Source organism: Dipteris shenzhenensis, chromosome 32, assembly GCF_047967505.1.
Source record: "Dipteris shenzhenensis isolate YYH24624 ecotype China chromosome 32, Dip_SZ_1.0, whole genome shotgun sequence".
Taxonomy (NCBI): domain Eukaryota; kingdom Viridiplantae; phylum Streptophyta; class Polypodiopsida; order Gleicheniales; family Dipteridaceae; genus Dipteris; species Dipteris shenzhenensis.
The window spans coordinates 42,538,556-42,559,770 of NC_141627.1; the positions used below are offsets into that span (position 1 = coordinate 42,538,556).

General features: G+C 40.6%; 2 protein-coding genes across 4 annotated transcripts in view; one reads left to right on the forward strand and one right to left on the reverse strand.

Moving 5' to 3' along the window:
• Positions 1-1,278, reverse strand: part of LOC147880784 (alpha-galactosidase 3-like) — an 80,166-nt gene extending 78,888 nt beyond the window's left edge. Inside the window, exons 1-2 of one of the 3 annotated variants that reach the window (XM_087370528.1) lie at positions 1,008-1,272; positions 656-759 (exon numbers count right to left, since the gene is read on the reverse strand). In XM_087370528.1, coding sequence (XP_087226654.1) covers positions 656-759; positions 1,008-1,135 — 232 coding nt within the window. In that variant the 5' untranslated portion in view covers positions 1,136-1,272. Of the gene's footprint in view, positions 1-655; positions 760-1,007 lie in introns of all 3 variants that reach the window. The other 2 variants (XM_087370530.1, XM_087370529.1) reach the window with 2 other exon arrangements.
• A 14,374-nt stretch (positions 1,279-15,652) lies between these two features.
• LOC147880785 (uncharacterized) overlaps positions 15,653-21,215 on the forward strand; it is a 42,788-nt gene continuing 37,225 nt past the window's right edge. The window contains exon 1 of the mRNA XM_087370665.1: positions 15,653-15,746. Coding sequence (XP_087226791.1) covers positions 15,653-15,746 — 94 coding nt within the window. The remainder of the gene's footprint in view (positions 15,747-21,215) is intronic.

The window sequence follows — 21,215 nt, forward strand, 5'->3', positions numbered from 1 at the left end:
ACATCGTTGGAAAGCTCTTGAAACAAAGAATCTCAATGTGTAATCTCCCCCAAATTATGATTTAATTTGATTCCATTTTACCAAAGCCACTTTTTTTTAAACTACTACTGCTAACTAGCATAAAATGCTTAGCATGTTAGCGTGCTTCCACCCATTCATCACTATGGAAACCAATTATGCTTGTTAGAAGCAATTTTGTGCAAAGATGGTTGTAAATATTTTATAGTAATACAAGACCTTTGGATAGTGTTACTCTCTTCGAAAATTTGAATCTGCTATGCAACGTGTTCGTGCAATAATTAAATCTTCTCTCTGAATTTTTTTATTTTGTTAATAATATTTTGCAAAAAAAGTTTCAAAAAAAAAAGACCCAATCAAGGGCATGAAATTTTGCATCAAAATATCCACACTTTTAATTCTTTAGGGCTAGCGACGGACGCGGTGTGCGCGCATGTGTGAGGGGGAGTAGAATAATGACTCGTGTTTAACGGCGAGACGAAAAAAGTGGACAAGAACACCGCTATTAAAGGAGCGCGACGTTCAACTCACCGAAAATGAGTCTAAGTCTTACATTAACAATCCCATTTCAGGTTTATCATCCGTGCATTCGTTTTATTTTCGCAAGAACTTGTCTTTCAAAGGCAGGTCGCGATACCTGTCTCTCTGATTAGCTCTTCCGAAATTTGGCAACCAAAGAAATTCCAACTATTCCATCTGCCATCATGATAACACCCAGAGAACAATTGTCCGTGAAAATTCCTACAGTGTATTCATCATCAGACGCGGCTGAAGGAACCGATCAGAAGCTAAACTGGAAAACTAACGATCCCGAGACGGAACGGCTTAAGGAACCGATCAAAAGCTGAAAAAGAAGAAGCGGGAGTATCTAATAATCTCGAGACGAACAAAGAGAAAAAACGTAAATGGAAAGGCTCGATGAAAGTGGACTGTGGAGGTGTCGTCCAGTTGTGCAATTTATTGAAGGTAAATGGAAGCATCCTGCTCACCCCATGGGAGGCGTGAGGCCGAGGCCATTCTGGAGCTGCAAGCGGGACCGATCGAGCAAGGCGTGGCAATGCAACAAGACGAAGCAGCAGCAGATGGAGAGCGATACACATGGTTGGAGGCGAGCCATCGAAAGTCAAGCGAAGTTGCATTGCAAGCTTCTTCATCTAACAAGCCACTACATGCTTGTGTCATGATTCTTATCCATCACACACTAGGCGTGGGCAGTCATGTACATATTTAACGGGTGCCCCAAAACTCGCATCCTCTCACACAAAGAAGTATGGGGCTACTCATGAAAACCTACTTCTTATCTTATCTTATCTTCTTACTACAGATTAAGGAGAGAAATACCATCCGTTCTTACTACTACAAATTAAGGAAAGAAATACCATCCGTGCTGATGTGGCACGGATTAGGAGGTTGGGAAAGAGGAGGGAGGTTTCGGAGGAGCAGTGTGGACGTTTAGACGCCTTGATCATGGAGGAAGAGGGTAAAAACACACGTGGTGAGAGATCTGAGCACCATGGAGCAATCTGGCTCATTTGAGCGTGGACAGATGACAAGTGGTAAGCACGGGGGACAAGGAGATGGCAGCCTAGAGTAAATGCTTGTAACAAGGCACGGGTGAAGGAATCAGGTGGAGCGACAGCGCAGTCGCATAGACTGCGCGATGGCACAAACTGGAGTAGAAGAAGAGCTTGGAGCTGGAGCTTTGGTACGGGGACACGTGGCGAACATGGAGAACTACTCGCGGGCAGTCTGAAGTGTTGTCAACACAATCTGACGGGGTGTTATCGGGGAGCTAAAGAATGCGACGATAGGGAGCTAAAATGCTAGATGGGTTGACACGAGGGCAGATGGGCTTACGTAGTGAGCAGATGGGCTTTGGGACCATGCGATAGAGGGATAGGGTGCTGCAGAGACCACTCATTGTTGTAACCACATGTAAATCCAAGTCTCTGCTTGGTCCAGACTCGCGAGGCTCGGCGGGAGCACGACGTATGGAGAAAAAGGGCTACTAAAGTCCTCTTGGGGTGCGCGAGATGCCATGTGGCTTTGCGAGGGCAGACTCCAGAGTTCAGAGGGCGGACAGTGAGGCATGGCAACGATGAAAGATGACGCACGGGGCCAGTAAATGTTAGTGGACAAAAGGGCTAGGAGTCTCTCTCTCTCTTTCTCTCTCTCTCACACACACACACACACACACACACACAGAAAGAGAGAAAGAGGAAAATTTTATATATACGAGTATTGAACCCGTGCTTTGCATGGGCAAAGATGCATGACCATCCTCAACCACTCCCCATCTGAAGGTGGATCTTTGATTCTTAAATTTTGGCTAAGTCTTAACCCATGGCTCTGAGACCTTTCACTTCCTGCTTTCATTCCATTAACCTTCCATCTCCTCCTTCCTCCCAAAAGGTTACCTTCTATCTCCTCCATTCCATTGACCTTCTATCTCCTCCTTGCCCCTAAAGCTACCTCTTGTCTTTCCACCTCCTCCCCCCTCCAAGCCTCCATCCAAGAGCTCCTTCTTTGTGACACGTGACAGGCTCTTCTCCTCCAAGCTGCCACGTGTCCTCTCCTTTTTTCTTGGTGTCCGTGGTTAATAGGTTTTATATATATATATATATATATATATATATATAGAGAGAGAGAGAGAGAGAGAGAGAGAGAGAGAGATATAGATATAGGGAAAGAGAGACACAAAGATTATAGACTATATATATTTATACAAATATACATATATAATAATAATATGGAGAGAGAGAGAGGGGGGGAGGGGGAGAGGAGAGAGAGAGAGAGGGCGAGGGCGAGTGAGAGGGGAGAGAGAGGGGGGGGGAGACAGAGACAGAGACCAGAGGAGAAATGAGAGAGAGAGAGAGAGCGAATGAGTGGGGCCGAGAGGGGGGAGGAGAGAGAGAGGGGGGGAGAGAGAGAGAGAGAGAGAGAGAGAGAGAGAGAGAGAGAGAGGGGGGGGGGGATCTAGGTATAGAGAGAGACATAAATATATACTATACTATAATATATGATATATTTATATATATTATATTGTATGATATATTGCATAATATATTCGATCTAAAATTGTGTGTGTGTGTGTGTGTGTGTGTTTGTCCTATCAAACAGTCTATCCTACTACATTACTAGACCAGTTTCCAATGGCAAAGTAAATCAATTGCAAACATCCGCTATTGCCCTTATCAAACATCTAGTGAGAGTAGTCCATTAGCAACCAACCTCCTAATACTGCATAAGTGAGAATAATCCATATCATACCGTTCCTTCTGACAAAGTATCAAAGTGGAAGTCAAATTATATACTCACATTCATGTCAGTGCATTACAAAAAGTACAACAATACTGATGGCTAGTCTACCATAGAATGTCCAATCCTAATTATCAGTACTTGGAGATATTCCGTTGTAGAGTTCATCTCGAGGTTGCCAACACCGTATCTTCATGCCTTAGATTTTACAATGCAAATCTAATGGAGAGGTATGCTGACTCACCTGGCACCATCACAACAAAAATAAAGGTTAGAACAATGCATTTTTGTTGTGGAAGCGTGGCTTCAATGCCAGCACACTGTTGTTATCCATGTCACTCTATCTAGATTAGCATCAAATCTTGGCATTCTTATAAAACTTTAGGTTGGCAAAAAATGTCAAAATTCTAGTAAGTCATAGTAAGCTGAAAGGTAGAATATAACAAGTGAAGTGTTTAGTAAAGTAAGGGTGAAGAAATACTCCCGAAGTTGAAGAAATACTACTGAAGTGAGGGCTGCTATCTATCACCATTATCTAAGCTAAACTAATGTCTATGAAAGTCGAGAAGTAAGAACGAGACATTAAAAGGCTGAAATTTAATAAAAGAGGCCCCTTATAACCTTATTCCATATAGTAGCAACAAACATGTGATTCTATAGGAAAATGGTTAAAATCAAATTTCCATTTAGACTAAATTTCCAAACAACTGATGGCCCAAGACTCCAATGGTGATTTCCCTTTTCAATCACATTAAGCAAAGTTCTCAACAAATGCAAGATAATGTAGTTCCAAGTTTTTCCTTTTATAATCTTCGAAAGACAATAGTGAATAATTGTCCTAAAGGAACTGAAGTTTCTTTTCTTTTGGCATAGTAAGCCGTTTCCAAGTGTAAAACATCCAGTGGAAATTTAGTAAAAAGTTGTCCCAATTAAGAGACATAGATATTCATGGCAACTTGCCTCACAGATACCCATCCTTAAGAAGTATAAAGGTCCATGGTAACTTGTCCCCCTTTAGAGACATCCTTGGGGACCATGAACATCCATAGAAACTCATCCCTCTTTAAAAGTGTTCGGATGGCTCTTGAAAACCAAGAATTTTAAATTATTAAAGGGAGATCTTATTGCCTTTTCTCAATAAACTAAGTTTTTTTAAAATATCACTAAATAGTGCCATAAATAAACTCATGTTAATATGAAATGAAGAATCAATAAAGAGACTCTAAAATGCCTAAGTCTTTAGCTATCTCCATAGCCAAAATTCTTTAGCTGAAGAGTTGGATCTATAGATATCTCCATAGTTTGTGGGTGATTCCAAGGTATCTCTGAATCCACCAAAGCACCAAAGAGCTATCGGCCTGGCCATTCTTTGCCTTGCCAGTTTTGTCTACTAGCACCCTCAAATTTTGAGGCAGCAAGCCTAAAAATGATAGTCATTCATCACTACAAAGCTTAATAATGAAGCTACACGAAGCTGCCTACTCCTCAGACTATTCCTAAGTAATACAGTGGTAAGGAATCCTAGTGCAAAATAAATTATGATACTTCTTCTAACACTAGCATTTATACGTGACCCTCACCATTCGATTCATTGTGCCATCCTATTCGTGTACACAACATCTCTATCCAACAAAAAATATAGTGCAAAATAAATTATGATACTTCTTCTAACACTAGCATTTATACGTGACCCTCACCATTCGATTCATTGTGCCATCCTATTCGCGTACACAACATCCCTATCCAACAAAAAATATAGTGCATATACAAGTTGCCGTATAGTTTCTTATCGGCCAACTCTGAGCATTCGTGGAGGGGATCATGCTGTAATACTATCATAGCTAGCATGGTTCTAAAGTAGTATCCCAGAGAGGTGATTTAGTCAGTATGCAATTCTCACAATTTGCAATATATGCTACACGGAGATGCAAAGTCAGTGGTAAGCTTCATGTATAGAAAAAAGAGACTCATTCCCCAATTCCACTAAGATGGGTCGCATTTCTGGTAATGGACTTTCAGTGAGAATCCCACAGTACACAGTAAGAGCTCCAACTCAGGAGAAAACTTGATCAAGGGTCTTGACAACTTGCATGTAACTTGGACCTACAGAAGAAGTCGTAGTCTAATAGTGTTCCCGAGGTATGGGGCTACAACAATTGTTGGTGATGTGTGGGCAATAAAGTTTCATGAGAGATCAAGCTAATCTCTGGAGTGCATATGGTGAAGTTTCTTGGGCTATAAGGTGAGCCATAGGGGAGTGAGTTTTTGTATCCCTCGGCCACTTTCTCCTCTAGCTAGCCAAAATTCCATCGTATCTACAGAGAAGACTTATCTACATGATATCACATCCCACAATGCCACTTCTATTCTAGTGGAGGAGGAGTTGTAAAGTGTGGTGTAGAGATCCTTATGGCCTACTTTCAAGTCATGATCAAGTGGCTATAGTAGTTGCTTGCTCTTAGGTGGATACGTAGCGTGAGCACACAATATGCCAGTGGCTTTGCAAAGAGGCTAAACATATAACGTGTTATTATCATTAGACAGATCAACATGATCACACACTGCTTTTCGAGGGTATCCCAGTGCATTGATGCTTGCAAATCCATTGTGGCGAACCCCTTACAGGTGCAAAACAACCGCCAGTCCTCATAACAAGGTCCAATAACCAGTTTCTGAAGGCCAAGGGGCATCTGGAAGCCTTCACTGAAGAACCTCGGCTCTATACCTCCCAGGGTGGAAAATCTAGCATCGGAATACAATACTGTGAGAAGGCACATAGACAGATATCTTACCTTAGTAATATATCAACTGTAGATCATGGAAACATACGTAAACCCAAATCCGCCGCCGTCAAACTCCTTTGTGTCTATCGAGTTGGCATATATATTCTATCCTTGGCTCTCAGTGAACATAGCCAGCTCACCCTCTCCAAATAATCTACATTTTGTTTATGGTAGCAGTGTTTGCATGATTCTATGATGTAAGGAAAATGGTCATTGTTTCATCGTGAACAGTGGTGGTCAGGATATTTGTGACTCTGTCTAATAGATAGGACTTTCCACTGGCTAGCATTTGACTGTGGCACAGCCTGTCGCATGAATGCTGGTAACCAGAAGCTACCAAAAAATACCCCGTGCAACATAATACAGTTACTCGTGTTGAAACCAAAAGGTAAAACTCTTCCACACAAATTCACCACTTAATCAATTGGAGAAGAAGAACACAAATTGCACCATGAAAGCAACAGCAGACTGGGTACAATCTCCCCCCCTAGATGAGTGGCTCACGCTTCCTCATCTCGAGTATTTATGATATTTCATAAAAGCATCAAGGAGCCAAAATTATCCCTCTCTTCCAAAATGAGGGATTTGCTTTACATAGCCATCTTTGGGCCCAAAATTGAATTATGTCCACTCCAAAATATATTGCTCAAACTTGCAATAATAAAGAAATACAAAATTGGCCCATGGCCATAAATAATGCATTGTGTGACACCTTGATCGGTACCCTTGCACTATGCAAGCCGCTAATTACATTAGTTATTAACAATCGATTGAATGAATCACTGAATCAACTGATCCCAACATAACCATGCTCAAAGCACAATAATCAAGCACAACACCAATAACACTAGCGACATCAATATTAACATGGAATCACCCACAATACCGACCATCTAGCATGGCAAAACACAAGTTAGTTAAGCGTCCCCAACTAACCACACAAAGTATCCACTAGGACCCCTGCCACGTCCAGTGCACTCCTATGGAGTACTTTGCCATAGTCACACTTGACTAAAATAATAATGTCCAAAGCAAGATATACCATAAATATAATTTCAGTAACATCCCTCTTGCTTGGATTGCAACTGACCTCAGTTGCGTGTTTGATTATAGGAACTAATGAGGTCTGGAAAAGTTTGAAAGAACCACTCAAGCATCCACTGAGCATTATCTCTTAAATGATTCTTAAATTTGAGCAAGTATTTAGTATAAACATTTCCTTTTCGGGTTGAGGTCTGTTGATGATCAATAATGCATTTAGGTTCTAGTATTTGTTCTTCATCAACAATCAATGGAGCCTCTTCATAAATAGGATGACTAGGTAAAGGTCCTTTGAAGGGCTTTAAGAGGCTGTTATGAAAAGCATTATGTATTTTCCAATTATCAGGTAATTCAAGCCTATAAGCTAGATCATTGATTTTCTAAATCACCTTGAAAGGTCCATAAAAACGAGGGGATATCTTGATTATTGGCCATTTTTCAACACTCTTCAATCTTATTTTCTCAATCCGAAGAAGTACATAATCACCTTCTCTAAAAAGCAGCATGTGTTTCCATTTCTTGAGCAATTGCAATGGCTTCTCGAACCTCTTTGAGAATATTTTGATAGTTGTGGGTAAATGCATCTACTGCCTCCACTCTATGGGTCAATCATGTGATAGGAATAGGTAAAACTTTCCCATAGATAATCTCAAAAGGGTGCTCTTCCAGTTGCAAAACGAGGAGTATTATTATAAGCAAACTATAAGAGGTGAAGATATTTGTCCCAAGTCTTCGGTTGACTTCCCACATAAGCTCTTAACATGTCCATAATAGTTCTATTTGTGACTTCAGTTTGTCCATTCGATTCTTGATGAAAAGCTGATGAGAAATCTAACTTAGTGCTTAGAATATGAAATAATGCAGTCCAAAAATTACTACTGTATAAATGATGCCCATGGGCTTGATGTGACTATCGAATATTAGTGGTTGAGTTAGCAAATGCTTGATACTTTGCTGATTGGTTTTGATAAGAAACTCAGCTCCCATCAAATAATGTTTCCACATTCGTAAGGCATGCACAACAACGGTTGATTCTTTATCATATGTACTATAATTGCATTTTGTTGGTTTTAATTTTCGGCTCTCATACGCTATAGGATGTCCATCTTGCATAAGCACGGCTCCAATTCCATATCCACTAGCATCGGTTACAACTACAAAGAATGGTCTAGAGAAATTGGGTAGTTGCAACACAGGAGCTTGCGTGAGAGCTTCTTTCAAAGCCGCAAAAGATTTATCTTGACGCTCGGTCCATAAGAAATGCTTAGGTTTTCTAAGAAGGTTTATCAATGGATGTGCGATGTATGCGAAATTCTTGACAAACTTTCTATAAAACCTAGACAACAAGAATGATCTTAATTCGTGTATATATTGGGATTTAGGCCATTTGACTATGCATTCAATCTTCTTTGGATCTACTCGAATCCCATCGGCAGATACAATGTGACCCAAATACTCTATTTGATCTTGAAAGAAACTACTCTTTTTAGGATTTATGTACAATTGATTTTCTTTCAAGAATGAAAAGACTAGCTTTAGATGTTCCTTATGCTCCTCAATGTCTTTGCTAAACACCAGAATATCATCAAAAAATACTACCACACAATCTTGGCATTTAAGAAAGATTCGGTTCATCATTCTACTAAAAGTAGCTAGAGAATTAGTTAGCTTAAAAGGCATAACTAGGAATTCATAATGTCCCGTTTGAGTTCTAAAGGCAGTCTTATATATATCCTCTTATACCATACAAATAGCCAAATTTGAGATCTATCTTACTGAAGACCTTGGCCCCTTTCAATTTGTCCCAAAGGTCATCAATCCTAGAGATTGAGTATTTGTTCTTCACTGTGATTTTGTTTAGTGCACGATAGTCTATGCACATTCGATAGGTTCTATTTTCTTTTTGACTAATAAGATAGGTGCTCCATAAGGAGAACTACTGGGTCTTATCAATCCTCTCTCTATCAGTTCCTCCACTTGCTTTTGAATTCCTTTTGCTCTAGCTGGCTGACTCTATACAGAGCTCTGCAAGGTGGAGTATTTCTCGGTAGGATTTCTATCCTATGATCTTCAGGTCGAGAACATGGTAATCTAGGCGGGAAATCCTCTAAGAAACAATCAAAAAATTGAGAAAGAAACTTTTGGTTTGTAGGCTTAGTGTTTGGTTGAGTAGCCGTTACCGTATTCACCAAAATTAGATATGTCTTCTCACGTTTCCTAATTTCTCTCTTGGCTTGTGTATGGTTGAGTAAAGGATTAATCTCAGGTTTCATAGAACTTTTCAGACATATTTCTTGTTTGTCCTTCTCAATCCGCATCTGATGTGAATCATAATCTATCTTAGGATTATATTGATATCTCCATGGCATTCCTAAGATGATATCAACTCCCTGTAGGGTTGCCACTATGAAGTCTTGTTTATGCTTGTTTGGTTTGATTGAAATTTCAAGATTCCTGACTTCTCTAGTGCAATTATACTTTGTCTTGGTAAAAGTAGCTTTAACCTTATAGTTAGATGGGAATGACTCTAGGTTTAGCTTTGCTAAGGCTCTTTCCGAAATGAAATCTTGTGTACTACCATCGTTGTGTAGAATAACAACCTCTTTGCCATTAATGAATCCTTTCATTTTCAGAAGAGCATGACAATTATACTTACCTCCCTCTTACTTGGCTGCTTTGTCCTCGATCATGTGCACTTTTGCTGTCGGGGTCTTCTTTCTTTCGGGACATTCAGTAGCTATATGTCCCACCTTGTTACACCTAAAACACCTTATTTCTTTCTTCGAAAAATTTCCACCATTCGGCTTTGAAGAAGAATCTGTCTTCTATGGAACAAAACCAGTTTTAGATTTAAAGAAGGGCTTTTTATCAAATCTCTTTTTCTTATGGAAGGGTACAGGCCGTTCCAAATCTTTCCCTTCCTTTGGGATCCCATTCTTCCTCTCACAATTCATTGCAAGAGAAATCGCAGAGTTCAGTGAGTGAGGATGAAACATGTTAATCTCGGCTCTCAACTTAGATTTTAGACCTGCCACATACTTTCTTCGTTGATCTCACTCATTCACTTTCTCTAAGGACTATAATTGGATCAACGTTTGCCAGAACCTATCAGTGTATGTGGAGACTGTTTCTTTATCGAATTGCCTGAAAGTATCCCACTGTTGTCTAGTTTTGCTTTGAAGTGTGAGGGAAGGAAATCTCTCTTGATGAGCTTTGGAAAAGACTTCCAAGATTTTGGTCACCTTTTACTATGCTTAGTGATGTTCCACCAAAGTGCAGCACTCTCCACGAAATGATTTGCAGCACATTTAATCTTATCTTTTTTAGAGAATCTCTCCCTTGAAAAGTAATCATCTAGCTGACTGATCCAAGACAAGACAGTGCGTGCTTCTTTCTTTCTGTTATAATTTTGAAATGAGAAAGCTTTTCTACTTATCTTACTCCCCTTTCTTGAATTTTGTGCTCTCAGTGTGGCTTTGACTGTCCTGATAATAGGATCATCGTCGGAATCATCGTCAGATGACTCATCATCAGATGAATGCCTCTTCATTTTCTTACCATTGATTTTCTTTTCCAATCTCTCCCTATGCTCACGCTCATCAACCAATTGTGCCTGAAGTGCATCTAACTGCTTGTGAAGCGTGGATGGTTGTGGCTGATGTGACAAAACATGTGTGCCTCAGGATCTATGGAGCACTCTAAGGTGGATGGAACCTATGTGGAGACATGATGAAGAGAGTGCTCATGACATGTACCTCAAGTCAATTAGGTTCCAAGATAGATTAGCTTGGACTCATAAAGAGAATCTTGAGATAGTGCAAAGTGCTTGATTGATATTACTTCAAATGAACCTCCCTTTTATAGGTGAGGGTACTTACATCCATTTGCTTGCTCACATGTGGGATATCTCCTCCATGCCATGTGGCAGCTTGTCCTTTGCTCATACCTTTGCTCTACATGTGCTCATGGCACCACAACTCTCAACACCTCCCCTTGGTGCCATAATCCTTTGGCTACTGCAAGGTGGTCAGATGTGAGTTACATTCCATCACCTCCCCTTAGTGCATGCATTGCTACTTAAGGTGGTCAAGTGTGGCTTTTACATGTCAATATCTCCCCTGGGTGCTTTCATAGCTACTCTCAGGTGGTCAGGTTTGATTACAAACATATAGGCAAGGTTGGCAAGTTTTTTGTTTCTCAATACATTCCATTGATGTCACCTTTTGGCTCATGGCTTGATGACGATGGTGTTTGCTTCTTTGCTTGACGTAGCTTCATGCATGATGCTTTGTTCTTCCATGTGCCTTGATGCTTTATATGTGGATGCCATGCTTTTTGCTATGGTCATCTCATGCACTTGTGCTTTTGGCATGCTTTCTGCATTCATGCGTTGCTTTTTCATTTGTTGCAAAGGTCTTACCAATTGATTACTTTCAATATTGGCAGTGTCTAATTGCATACAATGATTCTGACATGACAGGCGCGTAGAGCTCAAAAAGACGATCACTTTTCCCTTTTGGAGCGTGTCCAAATTCTTCCTGGATTGCAAGTTATGGCTTGTCAAAGATTCTATGAAGAAGAGGGCCTTTGATGATGTGGCACAGGGATTCACATGTTGAATTCCATACTGTGCTTACAAAGGGACTGTGCTTGGGTGGCACTGTAGTGACCAATTACCCCAGTTTAGTTAACCACAGTTACTTAGACTGTACCAGGGTTTAACTGACCTGAACAGTTAACTTAACCACAGTTAACATTACCACCTTATCTTGCACGTGGCCCTTTGTAGACTAGTGGCTTATCTGCCACGTGTCTTCATCTTTGGCTGCCACGTGTCCTAAGGTCCAACCTTAGAGAAAATGAAAGGAGAGCTTTGAGGATCTGGAGCAAGAACGTTGATGCGGTGAGGCGACGCAAATGATGATCTCCATAGCTGTAGGGTCGCACGTCAGACGAAAGGCTTGCGAAGAAGAGGCTAGGCGATTGGAAGCAGTAGACGATCGAGAGCACTTGGAGCTATGGACGGAGCCGCTTTTGCGTGTGGAGACTCGAGTCGGGTGAGGCCACGGGTGAATTGCAAGAGCTGCTGGCAAGAGTCGCTGGAGATGGTGCACTGGTGGGGGGCTAGCTGGCTGCAAGAAGAGGATCTATTTGGAGAAGATCATGGAATGCCTGTGGGTCAGCTGTGTGAGCTTTGGCGCAATGAAGTTGCAGGCAGTGAAGAAGATGCAGGCGACTGTTAAGGCGTTGGAGCTGAAGTCACTGCTGCTGGCTTTGGTGGATCTGCTTTTGCAGTCGAGGCTACAGAATGCATTTGATGTGAGCGTGCTTCTTGCAACTCGGGAGTAGGGACAGGCATCGTGATGGACTGGAGTAGCCATTTGGTGAAGGAGAGACTTTGTATGGAGCATGCTGCAGATGGAGTCGAGGACGTTGGAGCCAAGTTTGATGCCCCGTGCTGGCTGTAGAATTCATACAAGGCTCCATGCTCCTAGTCGATTTGCGTTGTTGAATAGAGCTGTGTCGAGAGGCCATGGCATTTACCAGGAGACCTTTGCTGCGCCGTTCGAGCTTGCATGAGGCTAGGAGCCACTTGGCTCATTGGTGGGCAAGTGCATGTGAGCTGAGAAGCTCTTGGAGACTGCAGTGGTCGTCAGACTAAGAGAGCTGGTGTTGCCCGTCGTGAGCGGTTGGGAGGCTCATTTGGTTTGGTCGTAGCTTAGAGGGGCTGCCAACCGTTGAAGGAGACTTGTTGGAGAGGTTTAGCTTAGATAGAGAAGCTCCCAAAGAACAAGATCTGAGACGTCTCCCTCAGAATTGTGAAGGCTAATGCAGGAAATTGGACACTGTCTCTTCCTATTTCTCAATGAATCTCTCTCTCTCTCTCTCTCTCTCTTAGAAGATTATGAAGGAATTGCTCTCTTTCAGAATGGGGAGACGGAAATTTCATAAGAACTCTCGTTTACAAAAACATCAAGAAACCAAGAAGTAACTCTCCATCTAAAAACTAAAACTAACCTAGGAGAAAAACATGAGCTCCTAAGACATGCCTACAACTAATCTAGGAGACTAGACCTAAGCTCTGATACCATGACAAAACATGTGTGCCTCAGGATCTATGGAGCACTCTAAGGTGGATGGAACCTATGTGGAGACATGATGAAGAGAGTGCTCATGACATGTACCTCAAGTCAATTAGGTTCCAAGATAGATTAGCTTGGACTCATAAAGAGAATCTTGAGATAGTGCAAAGTGCTTGATTGATATTACTTCAAATGAACCTCCCTTTTATAGGTGAGGGTACTTACATCCATTTGCTTGCTTACATGTGGGATATCTCCTCCATGCCATGTGGCAGCTTGTCCTTTGCTCATACCTTTGCTCTACATGTGCTCATGGCACCACAACTCTCAACATGATGCACCATGATAATGCGATAAATACAAATAAAGCAGAGGGAAATAAGGATAATAAGTGTATGAAAATTAAACAGATGAAAAAAGTGTGATTCGAGTGTATGGTAAGAAACGGATGGCGGAAGATACTAAGTATATGAAATATAAAGCAAAAGAAATCACTTATCTCACTCTTTGATTGGACGTAGAAAAGACTAGAGTGGGAGATGTGTGACCGATGATGTCGCTTTGTCTTTGTGCTCGACTGCTCTCTAATTAATTGCATGGTGATTTCGTGGTTCCAAATTGCCTCCTTGATTCGAGTGTTAAGCTTCGGTCCTCTTCGCCTTGTTGAGCCTCGTAGCTTGCTGAATTTCCTTTTGAAATTAACCTTAGAGGACTAAGGTGTTTTGGAGGTCAAAGAAAAACTTTGACTTTGGTCATTGCAAAAGGAAAAAACATCGCGTGCAGGGATTTTGTCAGTGGGGAGTTTATGATTGGGCATGCACATCGAAGGAGCTCATGATGGAATGACGATCACAGGGGAGCAGGCAGTCGAATGTCGATGACTCGATGGCTTGTCAGGACAGACACTTTGTGGAGCACAGCCTTTGCTTCTTCCAAAAAGCATTAAGGAGGGCTAGTTGGCATAGGGCGGTCGATTGCTTGCAGGGTGGCAATGGATTGAGAGTCCTTGTGCTTTGGAGTCTGGACTCTGGAGGTGATCAGTAGAGATTGGCAGTCAGCAGCAGCAACGAGTAGTCTAGACTCTGACTCTAGAGCCTTCACAATGGTTCGTGGAGCAGCTTTCGTGGACATAGATTCTGAGGGTTTTTCAAGATTCTGACCTGTGACTTTCAAGGCAATTCTTTGATGGCTCATGCAATTGACAAAACGGGTGAAGATTTGCAACCGTGACTCTAGATATAGGACTCGATAGATCCATCCTTTATTGACCCCATAATTTATGATTAGCTCCTTTCTAGGTGGTGGCATAGCTATTACATCCATAGTGAGCTTCTCGTTTCTCACGAAGTGTGTACTTTTTCGACATGCCACTTTTCACACATCCTTGATTCCTTAAATCTCTCTGCACAATTCAAGAGAGAGCTTTCCCTCTCCAAACCTTAGAGCGTACCAAAGCTATGATACCACTAAAACCAAAAGGTAAAACTCTTCCACACAAATTCACCACGTAATCAATTGGAGAAGAAGAACACAAATCACACCATGAAAGTGACATCAGACTAGGTACAATCTCCCCCCCTAAATGAGTGGCTCACGCTTCCTCATCTAGAGTATTTATGATATTTCATAAAAGCACCAAGGAGCCAAAATTTTCCCTCTCTTCCAAAATGAGGGATTTGCTTTACATAACCATCTTTGGGCCCAAAATTGAATTATGTCCACTCTGAAATATATTGCTCAAACTTGCAATAATAAAGAAATACAAAATTGGCCCATGGCCATAAATAATGCACTTGCAACACCTTGATCGGTACCCTCACACTAACTCCAATCCTTGCTATGAGTTCCATCACTTGTACTCAAGTGCCAATTACATTAGTTATTAACAATTGATTGAACAAATCACCGAATCAACCGATCCCAACATAACCGCATTCAAAGCACAATAATCAAGCACAACACCAATAACACTAGTGATATCAGTATTAACATGGAATCACCCACAATACCGACCATCTAGCATGGCAAAACACAAGCTAGTTAGGCGTCCCCAACTAGCCATACAAAGTATCCACTAGGACCACCGTCATGTTCGGTGCGCTCCTGTGGAGTACTTTGACATAGTTACACTTGACTAAATTAATAATGCCAAAGCAAGCTATACCAAAAATATAATTTCCGTAACATGTGTAGCTTGCTTTGGCAAAATGCCAGGAGTCAACTAAGCATATGTGCCACTTCTCACTACTAGGAAAAGAAATCCCAGGCATGCATGCTCACTACGGCTTGATGAACAGAGACCAGTAAAAAAGAGAAAGGTGATCAAGTCCTCTACCTAGGTTTTGTCTTGCATATGAGTCATGAGAACAAGATTGATATGACCTATGCCACAAATGCTCCCTCCACAGTTCGCGTGCACCTCTGACCAATTGACCTCTCTAAATATAGTCACCTCCAAAACTACGCATAATGGTGGAAGGGGGTGAGGACGAAGCTCAGGAGGAGATGAACTTTGTTGTGGACAAGTGGAGCATGAAGTTGGGGAAGTATGGCAACTTTGTGGGTGAGTTAGTGTGCCCTGGGTCACTCTCTCATTTTCATACAGCTCTGTAAACTATTACTACCATGGTTACTCCTTGGATATGGTGTATCTCATGGTTGTATCCATCCCATTGATTCATAAAGATTTTCATAGATAGGGGCATCTAAGTGACTGTGTTGTAAGGTAATTCCCCTTGGTTGCTTGAATTGCCCTACAAACTTTTAAGTGGGTTTGTTGTAAGGTAGGGTCGTCCACATATTGTTCAAGCAATATATGTGTGGTTGTCCATCTCTCACTATAGATGATGTGATCTCAAATTATTTTCACTTTTGAGGTCAATACCAAAGAGGAGACAAGAGTAAGACCAATTAGGTCTTTTCATATAGTCCCCATGCAAGGAAACTACAAAGATTCCCAAGGTATAATAAATCTATAGGGTCTAAGCATATACTACTTTCATCCGACCCATCATGATTCTGAGGCAAAATCCCTCTCCATTAGTGCCTAACTCATGGGCTCCCTATCAATAGTAATTCTGAGGAAGCTCCAGTCCTATATATCACATAAATAATCATGGTCATGCTATAAAGTTATAGATTTCAATCAAGTCTATGAAATTACTGCAACACGCAAGATAGTAAATAATAAATATTACCACATTCTATCCCCTGGTTAATAAAGTAACCATGACGAATTGGTTCCCGATGTTCTTATGGGCAATTTGATTGCATACAACCCCAAGGAATGCAATTAAACCCAAGGTGATTAGGGTCGAAGTAAGTGCTCTCAAATACTATCTTGGAAAAATCTATCCGTTAGAGCCGAGATACCATCTTTTCTTTATCAAACATGTAGAGTACTTTCTTAAAAGCATGCCAATAATCCAAATGCATGGCAGATACCCGATCATTGCCAAAAGCAAAATTCTCCCATTTAATATAAATGTATCCAGTGTTCAAGCATACACATCATCACCCAACCATCGGCTACACGACACCATGATCTCCAAGGGGATGTGTGTGTGTGAAAATCAACTATGAGTCACAGCTATTAAAGGCATATTGCCTTGGTGGCATCAAAGCTATAGAGCTAGTCTCATGCTCTCTCCATAGTATTGTTGGCTCCATAGTTAAAGCTCATATAGATATAACGTTTATGGGGTCATGTGGGAAGCTCTCGCAAGTGTAGCTCTATCACCAAGGTGCCCTAATCTCTGGCGAATAGAGGATTGTAGTTTAACAACAATTGATTTGGTTGTAGTTGAGCTCAGTGGTTGTTGGCTCATGGAATTACCCGTAGTTCTTCCCCTGGTTCATAGAATAAAAGAGGTCCAAAAATATAATAGGAATCAGAGATTCGTGGTGCCAACGAGCTTTTTTTTGATGTAGTGGGCTCTAGCACGAAGCTATTACTTCACATGGACTTGTGTAGTCCTGAAGCTACCTCCATTTAGTTAGCTTACTAGTTTTTGGAGCCTATATTCGACTAAACGATTCTATGATGCAAAGCAAATGGCCACTGCTTCCTCATGAACAATGGTGAACTGGATATTACTTGAAAAACTGAACGGACGAATGCTGAGCAAGTCATCACTATAGAGTAGAGGGGGACTTAGATGAAGCTCTCGTAGCTCAGAGAAGTATGGGTATTGTCTGCTCTTAAAGATCCTGGAGAGTAAAGGTGCACTGTCAAACCCATGGGTCTAAGAGCTTCATTCTCAGAGTAGAGGTCCAAGAGATCTGGGGCTTCGTCTATTTTTTCTTGGAGCTTTCTCTCAGACAAACTATTTTGTCTCACTATAACTCTATTTGTGAGAGATCTTCAATCAATCTAGATCGCCAATACAGAGCAGAGTTTTTTGACTAAAGTTGCTCACCTGAACATTATAGTTGCTTGTGTAGTCAAGGGTTGGTCGCTACTCCTTTTGAGTGTCTTTCTTTTACGTTCTCTACGCAGTTGCATTGTGAGCCCGAGGCACATGCCTGAGAGTTGAAGTGTCTCCATTATTCCACCCAGTAGTTGCCATGAGAGTATGCTAATTGGGAGAGCTAGACATCCCCTATTTTGTTGGGCTTGTAAACATTCCCGGTGATTGGGGATTCGCACTGAATTACTTATTGAGTTATTACACGTATTGAATTTTATGAGTAGTCATTCATTAAATCCCTTCCATGGGATTCCTTCCACCTCACTATCTACTTTCTTATCATAGTGGCAGGGACGGTACTCTATTGATGCCATTAGTAAATAATTCCCAAATGCCAATTAGACTATCATCCTTATGTCACTTCTCCAGATGTCTCTACACTATATCCTTTTAAATCCATAGGTCCCTCACCATACTTAGTTGCCCATTATCTCCAATAGATGGGCTATAAATGCCCTGTAAGGTGAGAAAATCATTCTAAGTTCATCACCTGACTAAGTAGATGGACTTATGGTCCAAGTCCAATAAGTGCCAACTTACTAAGTTGTGGTCCAAGAGATATCTTGGGTCCAAGTGGTGGTTCAAGGGATACATTGGGTCGACCACTCATAGTCCCAACCAATGTAAAGTAACTAACATGTGCCATCAATTTCATGTGAACATAGATAATTCTTAATGTAAATAATAGGAGGGCTTTCTAAAATAGTTCCCATTATTTTCTTTAAGTAATCCAAGTAGTAAATCGAAGACCTCCTAGGCTCCAAGTAGTGCTCCAAACTCTATCCATGTTCAATAATAAAAAACATTATGGAGAAAAAGCATTGTCAAGTTCTAGAGGATGCAATAACCTCCACGGGACTAAGCCTATGTATAAGTGGAACATCATGTTGCTTATGAAAGACTTCAATATGATTTCCTAACTTCATGGGCCAGGATGCGTCAATTTTACGAGCAAAAACCTATGAGCAGGTTTATCCGAGCGTGTTTTTCAAGAGATTTTTAAAAATGTTTTTCTTTAGGAAACATGGTTTTTACACTTTTATTTTCACTAGAACTAGATCTCTTTATCATAAAAATATACAGACTAGTCACTCATTCATTTTTACACAACATAATTTTCTTATTTAGAGACATCCCTTTGTACCCCTGTTATTACCTTAAAAAAGTGTTGATTCCTTTAAGAAACATTCCTCATAATCACTCTCAATGTAATAATACTATGCATATATAATTACTTATTAACACATTTATATCATATGGCAATATCTTTTTAGTGTTTTTATAGCATATTTATGGACATGTTTCTAAAGAAGTTTAAATTACTATAAATAAGTATTAACTTGGGCTTATATATCACTCTCATAAAATACATGTAATATTTAATACTATATATAGAAGATTTTCCAAAATATAACTCCATAGATGTGCTCAAATGGGGTGTTCCGATCAATTTGAGTGGTTGAATGACTATATTTGGACATTGGATATGAAAGTTATGTCACTTTTAAAAGTGCTGTCCAAGGTAGTTTCGCCAGCGAAACTACCTTGGGAGACTTGCTTCAAAGGGGTTTCGCTGGCGAAACTACCTGGATGGCTTGCTTCAATGAGTTTTCTTTGAAGAAACTCTTTCATGAAGATAGGTTGAGAGAGGGTTTTCAATGTCACCCCCTATTAAGTAAAAGTTGTAAGAAGGATCATAAGGGAATTTTCATAGAGAAGTCTACTCTACATGTGGGTTTCTTCAAAAGCCATCCCATTATGCTCTCACCATTCCTACAGATTCACCTAAAGATTTTTGTATAAAATAGGCATTGCTATAATACTTTGCATATTTCTAAGTGAAACTATGTTTTCTTCTGATCGATTTTTGCCATATTTATGCATAGTTGGAAGCTTTTTTTTTCCTTCGCTCGGACGCTCGGAAGATTTCGCTCAGAAAATGCTCGTCCCCCATGGGCCATCAGTATGTTGACAAGCCTAAAGCACACAAGGGTCCCCAAAGGGGGATGTGTGTGTGTGTGTGTGTGTGTATTATGGACTATTTGGACATAGAGATGGCATTTTAGGATGGGACAATAGTTCTCTCAGGCATATGCTTTCTTCAAAATGTCCCTCAAGCAATCTTTATATGATAGTTATGTTGTGAGGGATTTGGATGCTACTAGCCTTGAAGTGTTTTCTCACTGTTTTTGAGTGCTTCCATTAGGCTCTCTTTTGGAGTCTAAAATCATGTACATTGATTTTATGTTAATTTTATAGTCACTGGTTTCACACAAAAAAAAAAGTGTGCGTGTGTGTGTTTCCCATCGACCGCATTCCTGCCTCAGGGGGTTCAATACTAAGAAACCTTATGTATCACGTGCATTCAAGGGGTATTTAAAAAATCCCACAACTAAAATTATTCCCTGAATAAAACCCCCCTCTTTACTTATGAACTAAGTGATATTTTTCTAAAGTTGAATTAAAAATGCCCTCTTATTATTGTAATCTTATTAAAATTTTCCAAAAAGTTGAATTAAAATACCCCTCCTTTTGAATGCACATGTATACTAAAAGTTTTTAGGGTGAACTCCCCGAGATTCCTGCAGGTCCGACACCCTTCCGATACATAATCCAAGTGAGGGCAGCAATCCACCCATCACAATGGATTAGCTTGGACTACTGCCCTAGATTAAGTCATAAACTTAAACTTAAACTTAAATGGATATACTAGTGTATCAATCCTCTCTAGCCAATCGGTGGAGGTTGGTCAAATTTCCATAGTCATGGAAGAGTCCTTAGACCAGTAGGTCAGGGACATTCATAGAGTGCATTTAAGTTCAAGACACTCGACCAGTTGGTCGAGGGTATTAATCTTGAATATCAAAAGAACAACCTTCTTATGAGAATTAACACTTTGAGCTTTTAGCTAGATTACCTCTACTATACAAAGACTTATTGTGAATATCAAATATGTGGAGAGGAACAACATCTTCTCGTAGACTTTTCATATCATGGGCAATGGATGTGTCCAATAACTTGATGTTGGTCTAGGCATCACAGCCTAGCAACCGAGGGAATGGGCTTGTCCCATAGTCCTCGTGCCATAATCAGGATTGAAACTTAAATCTGTCGAAGCAAGTCGACCCAAGTATAGCCATTAGTCATAAGATTTTTCTTATCTTAAAATGGACATACTAGTGTGTGTTCATCCTGTCAAACAATCTATCTTGCTACACTATTGGACTAGTATCCAATGTCAAAGTAAACCAATTGCAAACATCCGCTATTGCCCTTTTTCAAACACCTAGTGAGAGTAGTCCATTAGTAACCAACCTCTTAATACTGTATAAATGAGAAAAATCCATATCATACCATTCCTTCTGACAAAGTGTCAACGTGGGAGTCAATTTTAATACTCACATTCATGCCAGTACATTGCAAAAAGTACAACAATACTGATGACTAGTCTCCAATAGAATGTTCAATCTAATCTATTAGTGCTTGGAGATAATCCGCTATAGAGTATGCCTCGAAGTTGCCAACACCGTAGCTTCACGCCTTAGACTTTTCAATGCAAACCT